Consider the following 21,578-nt stretch of genomic DNA (forward strand, 5'->3'; position numbering starts at 1 on the left):
GTAGCCTAGTTTCTGTGTCTATTCATCTTTAAAACACACCCACAGGAAGACTGGGTTGGCAGATTTTACAGATAAATACAGTATGGGATTACAAATAACTCACCGTTTATCCTCAGCACACACCCAAACATAATTATTGGCTACCAGATGTCCTGTTTGTGTGTACATGCATGCCTTTGTGCACTCCTGGGCACTGCATATGGAGGGAGATCAACACCAGTTGCTGGCTGCAGTGTAAATGCTCATTCATTTGAAGCTGTGCCCACTGAACTTAAATGTCAGTCTCATCCTTTGCATAGTATTTGAATGTCATGTGTGTCTTTCAGTCCATACAGTTTCTTAAAATACCCTCAGAGATAGACGAGGTATTGTAAGATAATGTTATCCCTTAGTGCCGTTTCTCTTCCCGCTGGGATTTCAAACGAGGGGAGATTTTGAGACAGATGCAGACACAACCCAACACACCCATTACCAAATCATCTCTATTCAGAGGTTTAAATTTCATGTGGTCAGTCACTAGCTCAGCATTGCTGAATAAGGGAGTTCCGCCTTTTCTCTCTTTTACTTTAAGGCCATACTGCATGTACTTTTAGCAAAAAAAGAAAAAGTTTTAGTGTATGTGGTCACATCTGGATATCTAGGGTTATGTTTTTTATGGTGGGTTAAATTTAACTCATGAAAGTTGAGATAGGCAGGAGAGAGTATTTGAGGCAGTGCGTTGTTGGCAGCGATACAGTGTGTATCTGGTAATACAGTATCTGCATCCATCTCACAGGCCATTCTGTTTTAAATAGAGAAGGTGTAGAGCTTGCTCTGTAAGGATAGAAACTTGACCAAAGTACACACTGACTGAACTTGTTAGATCAAAAGCAGAAAGTATAACTTTTGCTCAACTTGTTTTTTTTGTATATAGTGTATGATAGAAATATAGCACAAGACTCATAAAGCCAATGGTTTAACTTTGTTTCATGTATGTTTTTATTCCCATGGACATGAAGAAATCAAATAAAGTAGGTCACAAAGTTAACTTCTTGATGAAGTGCTGAAAGGGGCACCCTTATTTTCATTGTTTGAGAACTTAGAATTTTTTATTTAATCTGTATGTCATTAACAATTACAACAACGTCTGTTGTGGCTAGTGTTCCAAGCAGGAGTTTATTATGAGACCAGGCACAGTAGGATGTAATTAATGGGTTCTAAGGTTAGTTCAGGCTCTGTGAATATATTTACTCCAAAGCCATGCCATGATACATTGAAAATACACTACATTATCCAACCTATTTTCTGCTGTTTGCCAACCTCTGTCCCTGGCGAAAGAAAGTATGCCTGTTTATTTGCCAGTGTCAAGCATCTAGACTGTATCTCTCTGTATTACACAGCTGCCACGGGCTGCTCAGATTTATTTCTGGAAGCCTGCAGTCATATGTTAGTCACTGTGGTATGTGGGTTTGTCAGTGAGGAAGACAGACGGACTGCATGTGTGTCTGTTCAGATGGGACAGACTACTCTAACACCAACTGACGTGCCATAGCAGTGGCATCGCCAGATAAGGCAGAGGTGTTAGAGTGCCCTTTTTCTTGCAGAAGGTGGGATGGTTTTGCACGTTTTAAACCTTCGACATTGCTGTTACAATACAGACGGGTGACAAAGGAAAAACCTGAATAAATGAGTGGAGTTGCACTGCATGGTACAATTAAGCAATTAACATCCAATCATGCTCTGTGGCATGTATAAAAACGCTGAGCAGGCCCAGTTGATTCTGATTTTCTATCAAGAATTGCAAGAGGATAAGATCTAAGTGACTTTGAAAGAAGGTTCATTGTTGGGGCATGGATGGCAGGAGTTTTAGTCACAAAGACTGCTCAACTGGCTGGTGTTTCAATAGGAACAGTGACTAAAGTGACATCTGCTTTTAGATCTATGGAAAAGACATCAGTAAATAGGTTTAGAAATTGTGGTCGACAGCGCACATTTGATGACCGTGATGCTCATGTATTAGTGCGATATGTTAGGAGAAACAGAGGAGCAGGTGACTGAGAATTTCAATGCAGGATGTGATCAGACTGTTGGCAAGAACAATCTGTCGACAATTACATAGAGAGGGATATTATAGTAGGGTTGCAGTACGTAAATTCCTCATTACAAAGATGAACGCTCATTTGAGAGTTCAGTGGCACAGAAACCATAGGCACTGGTCTACTGAGATGTGGAAAAAGTGATATGGTCAGATGAGTCATCCTTCACCATGTTCTCGACAAGTGGGTGAGTGCATGTGTGGCGTACACCAAGAGAACAAGTCCTTACACCGAGAGCAGTATCCTTAATACCAACACAGTTTTCCAAGCAGTTTAAAAGGATATTGTGGTTAACAACTTAGAGGGAAGGGTCATTGAAAATCAATACAAAGTTTTTCTGAGTCATCACCTTTATCCTATTTCTATCCTGATAGGAGTGGTCTCTCCCAGGTTGACAATGGGCATCCATAGGGCACGAGGGGTCACTGAATGGTTTGATGAATATGAAAACGATGTGAATCATATGCTATGACCTTCACAGTCACCAGATCTCAACCCAGTTGAACTCCTATGGGAGATTCTGGACTGACGTGTTACACAGTGCTCTCCACCACCATCATCAAAACACCAAATGAGGGAATATCTTTTTGAAGAATGGTGTTCATCACTCCAGTAGAGTTCAGAGACTTGTAGAATCAATGCCAAGGTGCACTGAAGCTGTTCTGGCAGCACATGGTGACCCAACACCTTACTAAGACACTTTATTTTGGTTTTTCCTTTAATTTGTCACCTGTCTGTATCTTGGTTACAGAGAAAACAAAGCATAACTAGTATAACCACCACGTTTGTAATTTTAGCAACAGGCGTCCTTTTCAAGAAATGATTACTAAACCTTTAGAGGCTGCTAGCAGGGAACACATACACATTTTTTTCATTTATTGTGGCATTGCATCCTTTAAGTGTCATCTTTCTATTAAAAGGGAATCAATGAAAGCTAGACAGTTATTTATTTTCTTATTAACTGATAAAAGAGAAAACTTGACATTTATAAAATGCAAACAAAGAAGTATAGCCTCTGTTCATATTCATGTCTTTTTTTCTGCAGAAACTGGATTCAGTGGTGAAGATTAGACCTCACTGAAAATATTTTAGAAATAATTTTGCTGTAGCTTATCATAGATTTGTGTTGTATTCTTTCCAAAACAAAGGATCCTGTGGTGCCAATAAGCTGCACACATCTGCTAAAAGCCAACATTATTTGTAACAACAAAGTGTTTTTCCTCTGGTCTGTCCAGCAGGAGCTCTCTAATTGAACAAGCTGTTTAGGGAGTAGGGAACACACTAATTATTATTTCCTACTGTTCTGCCTCTACATTCCATCTCTCCTCTCTTTTCTAGTGTTGGACTCCACCCATGTACCCTTTTTCTATTCCCTTTTTTCCTTGCTCTGCAGCCATATGGGGCTTTGTGCCACATGAGATTCCCTCATCCCTCGTTCTTACCAACCTTCATTATCCCTCCTTCCCTTTTCCACTCCATTCTTCCTCCACTGTGGGCCTGTTTGCCACCCAGGTGCTTTGTGTATATTGGAGCTGGTGCACAGTGAAAATAACAGCTTATATCATAGATGTACCCATAAAAACAAATAAGTTAGTGCTGACAATATGTGAGCCAACAACTGATTTATTAATCTCCTCTCATGAGATTAATGAATGAAAATGAAAAAAATATGAAATGAAGAAAACAGTAATAACTTTCTGAAGGTAGAATATGTGTGAATTAGGAAAAAGTAAACAAAACCATAATGGGCACACCAGGGTCTTGCTTTGACATTGGGTTTTTAGACTTGATTTGAAATGTCAGAGGATCAAGAGGACTAAGCTGATAGATATAAGCTGCACAAGGAATAAGCTCATTACTGGAGTGCAGAGCTGTCTGATTTTTACAGGGTAATGAATGTTAAAAACACCAGTTTTTGTTTTTTTTCATAATATAGACTGTCCTGGAACACACAGTTGAAAACTATGGTTATTTATTGATGCCACTCATTAAATCCACCTCAGTCATTAAGGGATGGATGGAGATGACTGAGAGGAAATAGGCTAAAGTAAATGGCTAGAAACAACTAAGAAAAGAACTGAAATAGTCTCTCAGCAGAGGGCCTGTGGAGGTGTCAGTCGTATATCAAATATGATCTTTGAACAGCTGGAAAAAAACATGTCTAACTTCCTTTTTTTAAAACAGTTGGGTACATTGGCTTCCTACTCCTATTTTTGTAGTATTAGTGTTTTCCTGGAACATGTCTCGTGTGTAAGTGTTACAGCGTGCCTCTGTGTCACTGGTCACAAGTGGAGAGGAGAGGATAGGAAAGAGGAGGGGAGGGTGGGGTGCTGTTACAATAAGGTGTGACACAGATACTTTTGGGTCGCCCAGTGCAGACTCAAACTGAGGTCATCACAATATAGTCCTGTTAAACCTTCAAATAACTGTAAGGAGTGTAAGCAACCTAATTGATCCCAATGAGTAACATTTCATTTAGCACCTGAGGTGTGGTGTTGTCTTTTTATTTCCCTTGGGTTATTATGTTACTGTTACTAACTCTGCCTTGCTGTTGAACAGATTGTGCAGAGCTGTAACCTTGTGTTTTAATAGTGGTGGAGAAGTCATTGTTTAATCACCAGGTAAACTAGGTTTCATGCAACCCGCTAAACCATTTTAAGACTAATTTTAAGACACTTTAAATGCAGGGACTTGATATGAACACCACCACCTCTTTAGAACAGTCTGTACCTCCATTGATACAAACAGGCAAAGAGTTGGAAATTTCTCTCACATTTCATCGTCCATCACCTATATACAGTTTATGATTCAGGTTGAATAGATAATGCAGTTGTGTTTTTTTTATGTAAATGTAATTCAGTTGTTGCATTTGCAGCAGCATAGCATCGTTCAAATACTGAGCAGGGTTTATGATTGTATATAGACTGTAACCACAGACTGTCACCACGGCACGGCATGTGGACATGTGCACTTTATAGTTCATTCATGAACTACAATAATGTTTTAGCATTTTGTTGGCCTCCACAGATTAGATATTTGGTAAGGCAGTTCATACTGTATATTGCAGTTGACGTTTTCAATTTTTGAGCTGTAATGATTTCCGGGAATTATGTGATAGCTTATATTAACACTATTTTTATGGGAGTGTGTTGGTCACAGTCTGTCTCAGTAGGATATCGAACATATTACGTAACAATAATGTTGTGGAAGTAAGCAGTTACCTGTGTAACATTCCATCTTGTCTTCTTCGCCATGCTTGTCTTCACATGAAGCATTGTAGTATTTGTTAAATGTTTATCCCTGACTAATTTTAACATTGATAATGTTTTCTTTGGCTGTAGTAGTGGGGAGGCTATGGTGGACCACCTCTGTGGTGTTAATACAGAGGGTCAGACTGCCATTATCATTGAGTGGAGTAATGTGGCAACACTTTCCTCTTGAGCTTTGCAGTAGGGTGGGTTTTTTAACCACATGGCTGGTAATATGAGCATCAAGGCATATGCTGAATTAGGAGGTTGTGTGCCTAGCAACTGCAAACAGATGCTTTTACTGGGCTCATATGTCCAATACACTTCTAAAACAGAAACTCTTTCATACTCTATTTCTCTGTCTTTTCCTTTGCTTTTGGTCTCTGCGCATTTCTGTTTCTGTTTCTGGATCTCTGGGTCACTCACCCTTTGTGTGCATGCTTTCAGAATCCACAGCTGCTACTAAACTGAAGTTTGCACTCTTCTGCTGTCAAGTGGTGTAAATATAGGTTGCCATGGGGACACCATGACAGCCAAGGGGTATGCTGGCTAGGTAGCGGCACAGTGTATGTGTGTGTTTAGTGTGAGGGGAGTGGCTGAAGGTCCAGGATGTGGATTATTCACTCTATTCGTCCCATGCACAAAAGGGGGTTAAAATTCAAGTGTGCACACTGACAAGTGTGGCTTTGGCTCTAATGTGCGTGCGTGTGTATGTGTGCTTACATGCAAGTGGATGGGTGTGTTCATAGGGTGGCACTCAAGGATAAAGCATGCTTACTTGTTTTAAGTTTCTGCTCTTCACTGCAGTGTTTCCGAAATAATATCCCGTGTTTTGAAGTTATGATCAGGAGTCATGCACATTTTGAAAATATATTTTTGTACTCATTCAACAATATGATAGAATGTAACATTATAGTCTCTTAAAAGTTTATTTTGCAGAATGGCTTTGAATACATTTTACTGTTTGAGTTGCAACGTGATATAGTTTACTAATCCATGTTTATATATGCTCAGGGTCTGTGGTTGGGGATCAAACCTATGCAATTAATGGCCAGCACCCTCTACCAACTGAGCCACTGTCCCCTTTTTTCTGTCCTTTAAAGTCATTGACAGGAAATAAAAGATGGCTCTGCAGAGCTACTTTAACATGATTCAAACAGAATCACCTGATGTAGGTATTGCAGATACTCTGGAGACTTCCACAAGTCTACCTACAAAGTTTTAGAAATTAACACACTCCCAACAACTGCTTTGATTACATAGTTAGAGCCCTGCATCTGTTAAGCAGGACTGATGAGATCTGAAACTCCAGGCTTAATAGCTTTCAGAAAATTTTGGGCAATAATTTGTCCTGAGTTTGTGTGTGTCAGTCTTCAGTAGACTTTTCAAAGGAAAGGTCTTTGGCATGTAGCACAGTTCTTTACTGTGTGTATGTTATTCAGACAAATAGTGCAACTTGTGACATTTTTTACATTAATACTGATTAAATAGAAGAGAGTTTTGGGTTCATCTATTGTTTAAATTCTCAGAATGCAGAAAGTGTACCATAGTGAATATAGGTCAGTCATTGCTGTGCTTTTGGCCAATTAATCTGCTCCATTCCCAGTTGGTTGTCTTCATTAGAGAATAGTAGCTCATTGTTTCAGTGATCCTATTGTGTCACACTGAACAGACTCATCTGACGAGATGTCTTTGTCCCTGACTGGGGACACGGCTGTCTGTCTGTCTTTTTTAGTGACTGAGTGTCTGACTGACTTACTGACTTCATGAATGTTTGTGACTCTGACTGCTACCTAGTTAAATTTAGTCACATCCACAGCAGACTTTATTCCATAGACTGGATCAGTCTGTCTGTTTGTCTCCTGTTATTCTAATGGTGTTTTATTTGTAACCCCAGCAACTTCAAGGATTGTTATTATACATAAGTGATCTCTCTACCATTGTATAGCGGAATGATAGTATTCATAATAATCCTTAGTTTTGCCTGGCCATTTTTCCCATATTGGAATGGCTGACTGGATCCTTAGGGAAGTGAGTAAAATATCATAAATTATTTAATTGTATCTATATGATCTTTTAGACACAGGAGGAATAGAAGGACAGAGCAGATCACTTTAAATGGAATTTATTTTGGTCGGGATGGTGCTGACAGAGCCCAGTTCAGAAGATACTCTAATATATTCCGTTATTTTCATAAGACCTTCCACACTGGGAACTTTTTAGCTGTGTTTCCATGGCTGGTAAATACAGTCACTGACAGTTACTTCTTTCCCCAGGAAAAAACCTTAACAGTCGTCTCCAATGTGTCTGAGCAGTAATCTGACTGTGACGTACATGGATTTGCTCTGTACACATATTGGCTTTGTGTTTGCCATGGTCTGCCCAAAGCTAAAATTTAAAGAGCATTTAATTTTTGTCCGAAATCATCCAACACCTTTTCCATCTATCTGTTAGATAGTTTTGAATTAGTGCATTTAGTTAACTGCAGATATCTTTTTTTTTTTTTTCGTTTTGTACTGTATTCACACTGATATGCATCTTTGCACAAACACAACCACACACGCACCCAAATGCAGTCATGCTCACACATTCAGGAGTGATTTATCTAAAGTGCTTTGATCAGGAGTGAGCCCATTTGTAATTGGGTCATGGAGGAGGTAGACTGATGTACACGCACATACTGTAAATACACACACACACACACACACACACACTCCACACACACATACACACATATGCAGTCGCACAGCCTGTGAGACTAATCTTCTAAAGAGGCTAGCTCACAGACAGCAAAATAGGATGACTGGCAGGCTGTGTATAGGTCTACCTCTTACACAATTACAGCAGCTTACTCTTCACTGAGAGTAAAGGTAAGGTTTGATCAGTTTGAGCCCACTGATATATTACACTAATAACATATTTTGTATTCAATTGCTGACATAAAGCAGCATCAAATATAACATTTTTTTAAATAAATGAATACATAATAGGCTACTTTGTTCATTTTACACTGTATTTTTGTTATTTACTGATTAGCTTGTTGGGTTGTGTTTTTCCTGTTTTGAAGATGCCAAAATTTTAATAATGGCTGAGTAACTTGCATACAAACCTCCACAACACTACTGCCATCTTTACTGTGAGCTGAACAAAAAGATTAGATCAGCAACAAGTTTTTGAGCAGCGAAAAAGTGAGTGTAGTGGGTGATGAAAGATAGGCACAACGCTTCTGAAATATTCCCAGAATAAACCTCTCTTAGCTATATTAACCCTTTAACAGGCAGGAGTGGAAAATATAGTTGTAAATATAATTTAATGTTACTCATTATCTCATTATCTTTAAGTAATACATTTCCACACATATCTTTTAAATATTTTGTATATTTTTGATTTTATGAGTTCTATCTCCCAGGATACGTTGCCCTATTAAGGTATAAGAATGGTCATGATGGTAAACATTTTAATGTTTTATTTGATGAAGAGAAGTGATGCGTTCTGAATTTTCCCTGGTTATTAACATCACACATACTAGTTTTTAAACTGATTTTATAATTTTTATCAAAGTATAGGCATACCACACTTAAGTTCGACCAATCCAGTTCTACTAATTCCGTTTTTCAACTGATTCTAAAAAGGACAAGGCAAATACAAATGAACAACCACCTTAACCGATTCAAGCCATTGATTGACTTCAAGCGCTTGAATATCTGGGCAAAGGTACTACGGCCTCGGCCTCACTTTTCCCCAAAATACTGAAGCTCAATGCTATGTTCTTGAGACCAAAACCTTTGCACGCAGTGTCCCACCAACCAAAGCAAAATACCAGACATGACTTCCAAAACCCTGCCAACATCCTCATGGCACCAAGATGAACTTTTGGCCAAATGAGACACTTTCTTGTGTGCTTTGACTACTTCCATTGCTGCAAACAAATATTGCCCACAGGTAGTTCCAGCTGGGCTCCCAGTTCTCCCAATAAGCTGAAATCATTCTCATTCTAATCACACTCCATCTGGTCGTGGCATGGGGTGTCAAAATGTATGTAATTTGCACTGACTCCAACAGTGTGTGTCTCAGCTTTTCCTGCCACCTACCTCTGTGGAAACGCAATGGCTTCATGACTTCAAACAGAATACCAGTCAAACACAAAGAACTGTTTGTAACCTGCAATCACTTGGTGGAAACATACGACATGCAGATATACTGGAAGAAAGTCAGAGGCCACCTGCGCTTCAAGGGATCCTCTCTACTCGCCTTTCGTAAAATATGCTAACTGTGATGCCCTGCAGGAAAAAAAAAAATTGTAATGGTTTCTGCCTTAGATAACTGATACCCCCTGCCGATTTGGATAAGGCACCGGCAGACAGCTGTCCTCTACCTCTGACCTAAATATCAAATGGGTTCCAAAAATCTACACGCGAGACCACCTTAGCCTGCTTAGGAAACCAAAGTTCAGCTTGGCTTCTATAATCACCAGCTGTCGTTGAACCACTCTAAAACAGGCTTATTTAGTCAGGAATGCCTGACTGTTGTAAGAACGACTAGTAGTTAGGTTACTGGTGTGTCTAGGGAAAGTTCTTTCTCTAACATAAAGTGTGTGGTTGGAAACAAGGCTGGCTGGCAGTGGGCTGTGCGTGGGGCTTACCTCTGGTCAGCAACAATTCAATTGAACTCGGTTCAATTCAGTTTTATTTATATAACGTCAAATCACAAAAAAAGTCAACTCAGGGCACTTTTCACATAGAGCAGGTCAAGATCGTACTCTTTAATTTGAAGAGACCTAACAATTCCCCTGAGCAAGCACATGGCGACAGCGGCAAGGAAAACAACAGCAGCTAGCTCCAGCCCAGAATCAGTAGACTCTGGGCAAGTGCAATAGGCATATCTGATTGAAAGGTTTACTATATGCATTGACTGGTTCAAGTTTTTTTGTGGTTGGTCCCAAAGTGAAAAACAAATCTGGAGGTGGACGGGTTGCAGGTTTCATGGCTAAAGACAAAAGTTAATGCGGTGTCGAGTCTCTCACTCTCATGGGTGGTGAGCAGTGACCATTGAATCTTTACAAAGAATTATTTTAGAGGTAGGTTTGGGCTGGTCAAAATCACTTCTGGACGCTGTTGCCCAGAAATCTTATCACACCTGGGCCACCAGGTTAATTGATAAGCCCTGCCCACTACTAATGATTACTTAAGAGCATATTGCTCAACTTAACACTGACAGCTGGGTCACAACAAAAATGTGTGGGTGCAAATAGGTGTTGGAGGTTTGAAAGTACTCCAAGATGACACTTTAACAGGTTATCTCTGGAGGAGGCCCACTCTGTCGGTCGAGGACACTTGCATGGACCAGAGCTCAGTGTCCAGATGGACTGACCTGGCTTTCACTTTTATATCAATACATCTCTGATTTCCTACATTTCAGTACCCATTCATGGTCATCCACCACAACACCAACAAACTATTGGATGATATTTGCTTGTGTTGCACTATAAAATTCTTACAACTCTAAAAAGTCTTCACAGTTAAAGGTCAGTGTCTGTTCCTGTATCAGTTGCAGAAACCACAGTTCACTTTCCAGGCCACTGTCTTCCTGCTGATCTAACCAGAAGTGTTAACTTGCACTTGCACAAAACTTTAGTTACAATTCAGCTCAGCTGACAATATTTTCCATCATGTATTAATTAATTGTCAATTTTCATTGAATCTTTACAGAGGTTAGGTTTGGGTGGAGTGTGTCTCAGGCATACCATGGTGAAACCTTTAACAATATATATATATAAATGGGTATTCTGTTCATACCTGTGCATGATAATATGATAATATCTGTTTTTGCAGTAAATGTTAACATGTCTTCCAGTTTGAAACTAAATTTTAAAAACTACATATTGACCAACTTTCTATCCCTAATCTGGCAATGTATCTTGTGGGATACATAGATTTCAGAAGTTGCTGAATAACACCATGAACACCTTTAGACCATTTTTTCATCATCAGCATATTAAGACAGTAGTGATAATTAGTATTATGAATTTATATTGTTTTTTTATTGAAAATAACTATGATTAATATATAATTATTTACTAACTGGTAAGCATGTCCTGCACCACTGGTGGCAATGATCATTTCTGATCAGCCTGACCAAACAATGACAGTTAACCTGTACCAAGTCATGTGGCCCAGATACTAATACCAGATAAAACTTTTGATAAATGATAATTTGATTTGGTGAAAACCTTCAATCATGCCAGGATGTTAAAGAGTGTGTATCTCCTGTTGCACGTTGCCTGTTTAAGGGTTAAGTAAATTTTTAACATGTACTTATCTTCTGGACATAATGTTTTTTGTATGGTACAATTACTAAAAGGTCAGGTGTCTTCATTTGGACAATTCTAGTTTCCATCTGTCATAAATAGGTTGTATGCTAGTATTAGCTAGTAGTCTGCGTGAATGACCCACTAGTTTTAGTCTTCCAAAACTGTGGTGTATTACATTTGATCTAAGCTGTAAACTCAACTGTGTTGTCTGTTTTTATCTCCTCACTTGTTGTTTGATAATTTTACCACAGACCACATGAGTCTACAGTTCTTTTGGCAATTTGAGATTAATTCTGCATCCTTTTGCTTCGGATCCAAATGGAAAGGGTACAATTCTGCCTTGTTACCACTGCCATTTATTATTCAGAATAGTAAAAGTCGATCACTTTACTTTTGAGTGTCATAAACACCTGAAGCCCAAAAAACATTGCCCTGTTAAAAATAAAAGCTGACTGATGTAATAGAGGATAGTGAAAGACATATCCTTGTTAATGCTGTTTAGTCAAGTGAACAGAGCTGAGTGGTTCTGAAAGGTCCATTAGTAGCCTACTGTGTGTGTGTCGTGAGAGAGAGAGCCCATTTGTAACTCAGTCCCTGCAGCAGCTCAGCACTTACTGCCCCCCTGTGCCGGAGCAGGGTTTCCTGCTTTTCGTTCGCTGCCTCTCCTTTCCTCTCTCACTCTTCTTCTCTCCGTTTACACTCGCTCATTCTAACTCTGTGGGAGAGATGAGGCTTTTCCTAAAGGAGTCTTTGTGCATGTGAGAGAGAGCAAAGGAGAGAGAGCGAGGGACTGAAATGTTACGGTGAGACAAACAGCAAGCAAGAGGGAGAGAAGTATACTAGCTGACTGTGTTAAGCCTGGCCCGGGCCCAGTATCACAGTTTCACAGAGCCCAGTTCTGTTTACCTTCAAAGACACAGGCTCACCAGAAAAATACAAAAATCCCTGTTAAATACTAAAATTACAGGTCTCTAAGATATTCATAAAAAATCTTGTTCATCAGACATCTTCTTCTGTTTATTTCTTGTGAATAAACCACATTTTTTTAATGCCAGAGCACATGACAATTATGTCAGAAATGACTGCACTAATGACTCATTAAATTCCAAACTATCTTTACGATCAATGCTGTCAATCCCTTAAGTACAGCCCATGACATATCCATTGAAAACCACTTTCTTTCTGCTTACTGAGTTAATGACACTGCTTGTCCCATGGGAGGAGGTTAGTTGATATCTGACTTAGCTGTTAATGGTTAACTTAAGTCAGGTTAGAGTCCGCTCGCTGTGCTATGTTTATGTGCATTCTTCTTATGCTGTGCTCTCTTCGCCTTTGCACTGACAGGAGTATCTTGAAGGATACAGGAATATACACCACTGGATTACACACACATACACAGGCACACACATTCTCTCTGAGAGTGTGCCAAATACTTGGAACTGGATTTATAAACTGTCTGACATTCAACATTTGTGGAACACTTAATCAACACAAGGACTGTTTTTGACGTGAGTGGGGTGTTTTTCTTTTGTTATCTAAGGCTAATATTTGTGCTGAGAAGACAGAGAGGGAATGCGTGCTGAAATGTGTGATATGGAATAGCGATATGTCATTGTTAACAGATTGAAGTGTTTTATTTCTGTCAAGTCAGCCATCTCTGTTAGGCTAAGTACAGTTTGTGTTGAGCTGAGGTCAAATGTGCAGATAGCAGCATCTCGTCACCAGCATGTCATTGACATCTTCCACATCTCCACCCATAGGAGCTGTGGTTTGAGTGTGGTTTGCTTTCTTATCTGCTTTTTTTTTATGGTTTTCATAATGTCAACACTCTGAGTTATGTAAGTTATGCAGGTATGCACCTGAGTCAACCAAACACCTAATGTCCTTTAAATGCTGTAACATTGAATAGTTTTTAGGACTACAGAACTATTTGTACTACAATTTTAAATTTTGTCAGAGGATTTCAGTCACTTTTGCAAAACATTGTCTCAACTCAGTCAACGTAATTCTCACATTTTAGTATTACTTTGTTGATTATATCGTTGTTGATTACATGGTCTGAGTATGGCTTAAAATTAACCACCCAGGCCTTGGCAATAACATTTGATGAGGAATGTTGTTTGAATTAAAGTCATTTTCCTTTAGAAAGGTTTTTGAAAGCAGAGACATTGCTTATAGGTTGTTACAAATTCTGAAATTATTATCCAGTAGAGTCTGAAGAACATATGGAATAAACAGCTGCTCAAGGCTGGATCATTGAGACAGCCAACAGAATCATCTCAGCATATCTGTGGACTGTTATGTAATGTAAATGAGGAGAAAGGTTGTATCACAAGCTGACAGGCAGAAAAAAAGTAATTGGTGTTCAGCCTGCTTCTGAAGTGGTGGCAGTTAGTTGTTTTAATCAGGCTGTCATGCTGTGTAAATAAATCTGAACTCAATAAAACAAAAAATGAGTCAGAGGAACCGAAATTAACTACGGTTTAATTTGTTTGAATAAGAATTGATAAACATGCATTTGATGAAAAAAACAATGCATTGTTTACTTGACTTGATAGGAACACACATGTATCCTTGATGAATAGATGTTTGATATATGCATTGTGAATTTGATACTCACGTACAGCATGTGAAATAAATGTCTTTGCATTATGGTCCAGCAAAAAAAAAAAGCAGTACAATTTAGTTTACAGCAACAAAGACCTAATAAGTTAATAATATTCTCTTCTATGTATCTTTGCCAATTTATTCCCTCAGGAGGAGAATGAAGCCACGTGCCCCACCTCCACCACAGGCCCCTCAACCTGCCCCGCGCCACATCTTTAGAAACACTGTACCTGACGGGGGAGGGGAGAATGTTGGGGGCTTGGATGCCAAAGAGAACCTGCTGAGGCCCACTGTGGATTTACAGCTAACCCTACCACAGGGATACCAGATTTCTGTAACTGAGGATGGCAGGTGAGAAGACAGAGAGAAGCACATATTTGCTCTGGCTTTATCACTTTCTTTCCAATGGTTTTTGTTCAGTTTTCCTTGAATTTACATTGTATATTGCTGTAAAATGTGTCGTAACCAACTTTTTTGTTCATGAATACAGTGTTGTTTGAATAAAAAATGTCCATCCATGCATACCTACATGATATTTATCTATAAACATCAGTATTTTAGCTGTTGCCTGGCTGAACAATTTGATTCTATGTTGTGACCTTCGTTGCCAGTCACCAGACAAACAATATGAGACCTATTTGTCGCTTCTGGGTCTGTTTGGGTTGCTGTGCCAGTGGGGCCTTGTCAAGGGGTCTCATTCCCAGTCTCAGCATAAGCTTTGTCCCAGAGAGTGCACAGATGGAGGCTGAGCTGTTAATGCTCCCTGCCCCTAATGAGGTGCTCTCCTTTGGGGCAGAAAATCAGGGATGCATCCCGATACAAGGCGCTCTTTTAATAAGTCTTGAGGCCAACATGTGATCTCTGTGCTACTTCTCACTAGTGTAGAAAAGTAAGTTGTTTTTTCTAAGTATGATACTTTATACACATAGAACACTTTTTGTAACCTTTTTAAATTGCCTGACATTCTTTAAAACTATTTCGAAAGGTTTTTGGTTAGCATCACAGCCAAGGCACGCCTTTTTGGTACTATTTGACATCCTTTAGCAACCTTTCAGATGTCTGATTTCCGTATTCCAGATCATATCTGGGAATGTATGTACGAAATTTTATAAATTAATTTGTTAGATGTGTTGTGTTTACAGTTCACCTTCTGTTGCTCAGTAACAACATCAGAATCTGATACTGTTGTGAGATAAGATAAGGCTATGGTGTCGTAAACACACAATAGTATATCATATAATTATAAACAGCTGATTGAAATCACATAATCTACAATCATCATTTAATTTATTGTGTGAACATAAACAGTTGCAAAAGAAAAGAAACATTTGTCCAGCTCTGTTGTAGCAGAATTGTAGGATTGGTGCTAACACGGTAATATTACAGATAATGATTATAGTGTTGCACCAATACTGTAGCTTTGTAGTACACAGTTTGCTTTTCAAGAACCTCAATGTATACTAAATGCTAAATACTCAATGTATACTACATAGAAACAGAGCACATACAACACTAATTCAACAAAATCAGCTGAAGAAGTACATAACACAGGGCACTGTGTCTGTTGATTGCAGACTGTCATTTTAGTTGTAGGCTGTGTCCATGTGTTAGTGATTGTCAATGGTGTCCTTTGTAGAGGTATCTCTCTCAGTTCTGTCATATGATCTGGCTGTTCCCAGAAAACATTGGAGTTGGTATCTCTTGGTTTCTTTATCTGAGGATTGACAGGTATTACTATAGGTCTCCTCATCAGTTGCAACCTCCCTCTCCCACACACACAGATACACAAAGTGATAAAGCAAACCTCAGAGCTTCTCCTGTGGCTTAATGCATATAAGTAGTTTGTCAACATATCATCAAATAGTCTGAAATTTGTCTGTCACTGTTTCTTTTGTTTTGCCTTTTTTTTTCTCATCACATTGCTCCATTGCTACCATCTCTGCCTTCTGTCATTGTTTTTTTGGCCTTTGTTAGGAATCCTGCAAAAGTTCTCATTAGAACAGCTACTGTAAATATTACTTTTTGTTGTGTATTTTATAGACAGGCTTAAATATGCTAATGTTAAAAGCTATTGTCAAAAATTCTAAATATGTTTTTAGGCTTATATAAAGGTAATTTAGGTTGTACTGTGCTGCTGGTAAGTTGTTGATTTTTTTCTATAGTGAAGATTGTAATCTCTAATGAAATAATTTAACTGTGATACAGTCAGCCCATGACTGAAAATATACAATAGGAATTAAGGCAATGATGGCCATTTGATCTTCAGTCAAAATCAGTGCTATTGCCATTCAATCTACAGTAAGTCCCATCTAATAAATGCATCAGGTGAAAGTGTGTCTCTGTTTTGTTGTATGAAGTAATTACTGTTCTATTTTACTCAAGCTAAAGCTAGGAAGGCTTTGTAACCCTATCTTCTCTCCTGCCTCCCTCTCTTTCTCCCTCTCTCCCCATCTCTCCTTCTGTCTTTCTTCCAAACTCGCTCCCTCCTCCCCACCCTCTTCTCCCCTCTCTTTCACTTTCTCTCGCTCTCCCCCCTCCTCTCTCTTTCTCCCTCTCTCAGTAAAGCGCTGATGGACCTGCTGGTTGAGCTGTGTAGCTGCTACCACCTAAATCCAGCATTGCACACCCTTGAGCTGCTGTCGCCCGAGGGCCAGCCTTTGGGGTTCAAGCCTAACACGCTGCTGGGCTCCCTCAACGTAGCCTGTGCCCTCATCAAGGAGAAAGTCTTGGAGGAGAAAGTGGCGCGCAGACCGGCGCCCAAAGTGCCAGAGGTGAGTTACTTTGGAGCCAGATATGGTGAACTGGATGTTTTTTTGGTCATGAGCGCTTTGTGTTTTAGATTTTCGACATATATAAAACCTGCTGAAATGAGGTTTGCTATGCTTGGCTTGGATTTTTGTGTGTTTTGATTGCTGAAACATTTATTTCTCTGCTATTTTAAAAAATAGCTCAATTGTAAGTGTGGGCATGGTTCCAATGTAGAATCATGCAGTCCATAGAAAGAGCTTTTTCCTTAGCATAGTACATTTGTGCAATGTACCTTACCCTGAAGCCCTATGTAATATCCGTCCCTCCCCTTTCTACTTTTTACCTCTGATCGCTGGCAGAAAGCAAGGCCAGTGAAACCTGTAAGGGCCCATGCTAAGGTAGGAAGCCGGTTGGAATTAAACTGGCCTAGCATGACATGAGAGTCAGTTCTTAGACTCTCAGTTTTTCAGTCTAAGTGTGCCTTTTTTGTCTTTATCCCCCGTATTCCTCTCTATTTTGTTGTCATCTGTTTTTACAGCTCACTAGCTTATCTGAACTCATTATTTCTATTGAGTATTAGTCTCTTTCTCTCTACCTTTTTCTTTGCCTCTCCTCTTCTGTCCTCCTACAGTTTGAATATTTGATGAGTGCCTTACCTTTAGTTACCATGCATTATTTCTCTACTCTTCTCAGAGCTCACTGGCTGCTCTATTTCAGACACTCCTGTCAGTCACTCCCCTCCTCCTCATCTGTCTCTCTCATTGTAGTAGCAGTCCAGCAGTTAAAATAAATTACGTAATCCCATAGTAAACTATACTATACATTCAGTTGCTATTTTATCAGGTATACCTAAAATGAATAAAGTCCAATCAGACAGTCCTGCAAAAAATCTACAATTAAGGTTATAATGATCAGTTTTTGTTGGAAGTGGTTCCGAGAGGTGTTGATTCAACTTCATGTTGATTTTGGAAGCTTTAGATTGTGGTGCTGTTGAATTTTATGAAGTTATACTGAGAGATGGTTCCAACATTTAGTCTTTATTAACTTCTAACTACAGCTTGGTACCTTCCACTGGTACATGAGGAATGAAAGCTGAACAGAAATAGAAATAATGACAAAGTTAATGGACAGTAGTCTGCATTAAGATTTCAGCAAAATTAAACACCGTAGTGTGATATTGAAATTATAAATAGTCTTAACTTTTTAAATTGATGCAGGTGACTTTACAACCTCAATTTTATACATTGTGATACATAGATGTGTTTTTAGACCCCTGAAAACATAGCTACTTACTTTTTTGACATGAAGGTCCAAGCATTGTTAGTTGTGATGAACTGCGTCCTCCACCAAGGTGCGGCGATACAGCATGTCATTGCCACTGCCGGTCAGTCTGTTCTTCTGACTGATTATCTGTCTGCAGCCAGTATATTAGGAACTACTTACCAGATTGGTTGACATTTTTTACATACACACTACCAAGAGTGAAAAAAACCAGTTGATTTTGGAAAGCCCATGACCTTCATCTAGCACTATCAGCCAACCCACCCAACTGTTAAATACACAAAGGACCATATCGCCCGACCTGTGAGGCAAAAATGCACAATCTTTGCTGTACTCACTCTCAAAAGAAAGAAACCAAACTTAGGCCACTCTTATGTATGATTATTTCTTCATCTATCAAGAACAGTGTTGTATTTCTGTATTTCAGTCACCTTTCCCCTTAATGACGCATAACATTGAATGCCACTTTACCTGGAATACAAAAGTAACTGAAGAGCTATTTTATGAATGCTTCAGGCTCTTGACTCCTGAGTATGGTGTGTGTTTTTATAGAGGCTGATGTAAACCACTTAGTGATACAGGCTGGTGAACAGAGTGGGATGTTAGTCTGCTCTCTATAACACAACACTATGTAGTGTTGTGGAATTTACTACTTAAATACATCCATGATCACATGCATGTATGCAGACGCATATTGCATAAGCAGACACCATCTCTAGTCTAGTAAATGTAAGGAACATTTCTGTCAGCAAGAAAAATCTAACTGTAAGTTACTCATTATCGAAGTGTTTTTGCATGTTTGGATGTCTCTTTCTCACTGTGTTCCTCTCATTTTACATTGCGCATGTTTTGTTCTTACTCGGTAAGAAAATCATACTCGGTCTTTGAAAAATGTGTATATTGTATCTGTAGACAGCAACTGATTCAGTTTACCTATACTGTTTGATCTTTGGTTCATATTTTCAAGACTTATTTGTTGATATCATGATGGTTGTCACTGAACTGCTTACATGCTCAAATCTATCTATCTTTGATACTTTTTGCCTTATTTCTTCCATCGAGGACAACCTCTTTTCTTTTCCTTTGCCTCTCGTAGGGATGTAGCCAATAGAGGACCTCCACTTTCTGTACCTTTGTACACTCCTGTTTTTTTTTTTCAAGAAAATCTCTGATCAGAATGAGAAAATTTCTCCAATGGCCACAGCAGTGTGCCCTTTATCTCATTCAGTTATATATAGATATTAGTGTCTAATTTTCTCCAACATTCTCCCCTCCCTGTATCAGAAAACTGTGCGTTTGATGGTGAACTACCACAGCAGCCAGAAGACCGTGGTACGGGTCAACCCGTTGGTACCACTTCAGGCTCTGATACCAGTCATCTGTGACAAGTGTGAGTTTGACCTTTCACATGTCCTGCTCTTGAAGGACAGCATCAGTCGCCACGAATTACCACTGGATAAATCTCTAATACAGCTGGGGATCAAGGAGCTCTACGCACTCGATCAGAGTTTAGGTAAATATTAACACTGATACTGTGTAAATGCTGTTTCTTTAAGGGTTGGAGTTCATTCACTTTTAAATGACTCAATGAACAATTGAAGTTGAAAATTAAGCTTTCATGACAAAGACTAATTTTTTAATAATATTTACATATAGATTCAAATTTGAAAGGTAAATATTTCCTTTTGTTGGATTGATTGATTTGAAAATGAGTAGGGCCCCACCTTGGTTTATGCTCTGTGAATGCGATGGCTAAATAGGTAAGCTAAGTAAAGCAGATAAAATAGGCCTACATCATAATGGATACTCACAGGAGCTTTGGCTCATAGAGCTATTGTCATATTATCTGCTGTTGGTCTACAAATTACTATTACTTGTAAAGCAATTAGCATATGCTATGAAGTCAATTACAAATAAGACAACAGAACGTATATAATGTTTCTTCATTCTCTGTCATGTGTGGTTCTGTTCAGAGACAAGAAGTTAGCGCAAATGCTCGTTCACTGTCAGAGGGTTTTATGGTCTACCACCACTCCTTGCTAACTGGTTTTGGTAGAAATAGGTGGGATGTTTATTACAAGGGTGTGGTGACTGGACTGAGGCTAAGCCTTAATAACTACCAGCTACAGAGCATGCTGTTAAGTGAGTGGCCTCTGACTTTTTTGTGGATAAGTACAGGAGGAAAGAGAACGTTGCTATAGGGAGGAAAAACACTGACTTTTATTTTTAAAACTACAGAGTTCACTTACCTTCCCCACTTTATACTAAATTGTATAGTTGGTAAAGAGAGAAAGACATGTGGCTAAAATGGAAACTGAGCTAAATATGGATCGCATGCAAACCTAGCCTGAAACAGCTCATGTAAATGTTTCCAGCGCAATGAACCACAAACCAGCATAACATTGTATTCTGCAGTACATTATGACTATCATGTTTATATGTGTACTGTGCAGTCAAAGTCAACGTTGGCTTAACCAGCAGCAGGTACAGCAAAGCATACACAAAAATATACACTTTCTTACAATATGTTTGGCTAAGTAAGCCTTGGCAGATACCTACCTTTACGTGCATGCCAGTATAGGAGGGGTACACTAATTAGGATACATCATCCTTAATCTAGTAGGAAGTTGAATTATGGTCTAAGATCTGATATTATGGTTTATTTCCATGGTAACAGTCCACACCCACTGATATGTTTTGATACTGTTATTGTCACAGATTGTGATCCTTCAGGAAAAGCTTGTGGTTTATGGTCCTGAGGGATAAGCAGGAACATTCAGAACATTATGTAATTTTTATGGTCACATTGGTTCTAGTTCTGTTTCGTAATGGTTATATTTAGGTATTCAACCTCTCACAATCATTATGAAGGGCACGTAACCTGGTTTTTTAACGAAAATCCACAAAATTATTTAGTTTGCATCATGATTAATTAAAATGAAAGTAAGATTTTCTTTCCCTGGTTAAACACTACCAGCTGCTAGTAGTGTTTAACCAGCTACACCACCAGCTATGTTGTGGTGCTGCAAAAGTATAAATGCTACAAATTAATGAGCTCTTTTTGATGCAAATATCCATAAGTGACTTCATTTGTTTTTAAACCTTGTCATGTTTTCCAGTTCTCCAGCCTAAAATGGCTTCCGCTCCTGCTCTTAACTACTCAGGTATTAGTCACGATAAGTTTTATGTATCTTAGTGTTGCTGGTTCCAGTCAAATCCATTTAATTGTTTAACCCACTATCCTGCTGCTTGCTCATTAACCCTGCTTTTTTACTATGTTGGACATAAATGCTTGCTTGTTAGTTATGC

General features: G+C 39.0%; 1 protein-coding gene across 6 annotated transcripts in view; it reads left to right on the forward strand.

Annotated features, from left to right (window-relative positions):
- Positions 1 to 21,578, forward strand: part of cobl (cordon-bleu WH2 repeat protein) — a 65,706-nt gene that overhangs the window by 4,889 nt on the left and 39,239 nt on the right. For 3 of the 6 annotated variants that reach the window (XM_067602134.1, XM_067602140.1, XM_067602138.1), the window contains exons 3-6: positions 14,391 to 14,591; positions 16,801 to 17,011; positions 19,554 to 19,782; positions 21,389 to 21,433. In XM_067602134.1, the coding sequence (XP_067458235.1) occupies positions 14,391 to 14,591; positions 16,801 to 17,011; positions 19,554 to 19,782; positions 21,389 to 21,433 (686 nt within the window). Of the gene's footprint in view, positions 1 to 12,958; positions 13,142 to 14,390; positions 14,592 to 16,800; positions 17,012 to 19,553; positions 19,783 to 21,388; positions 21,434 to 21,578 lie in introns of those variants that run through there. The other 3 variants (XM_067602137.1, XM_067602139.1, XM_067602136.1) reach the window with 2 other exon arrangements.

This window comes from Thunnus thynnus, chromosome 10, assembly GCF_963924715.1.
Source record: "Thunnus thynnus chromosome 10, fThuThy2.1, whole genome shotgun sequence".
Lineage (NCBI taxonomy): Eukaryota > Metazoa > Chordata > Actinopteri > Scombriformes > Scombridae > Thunnus > Thunnus thynnus.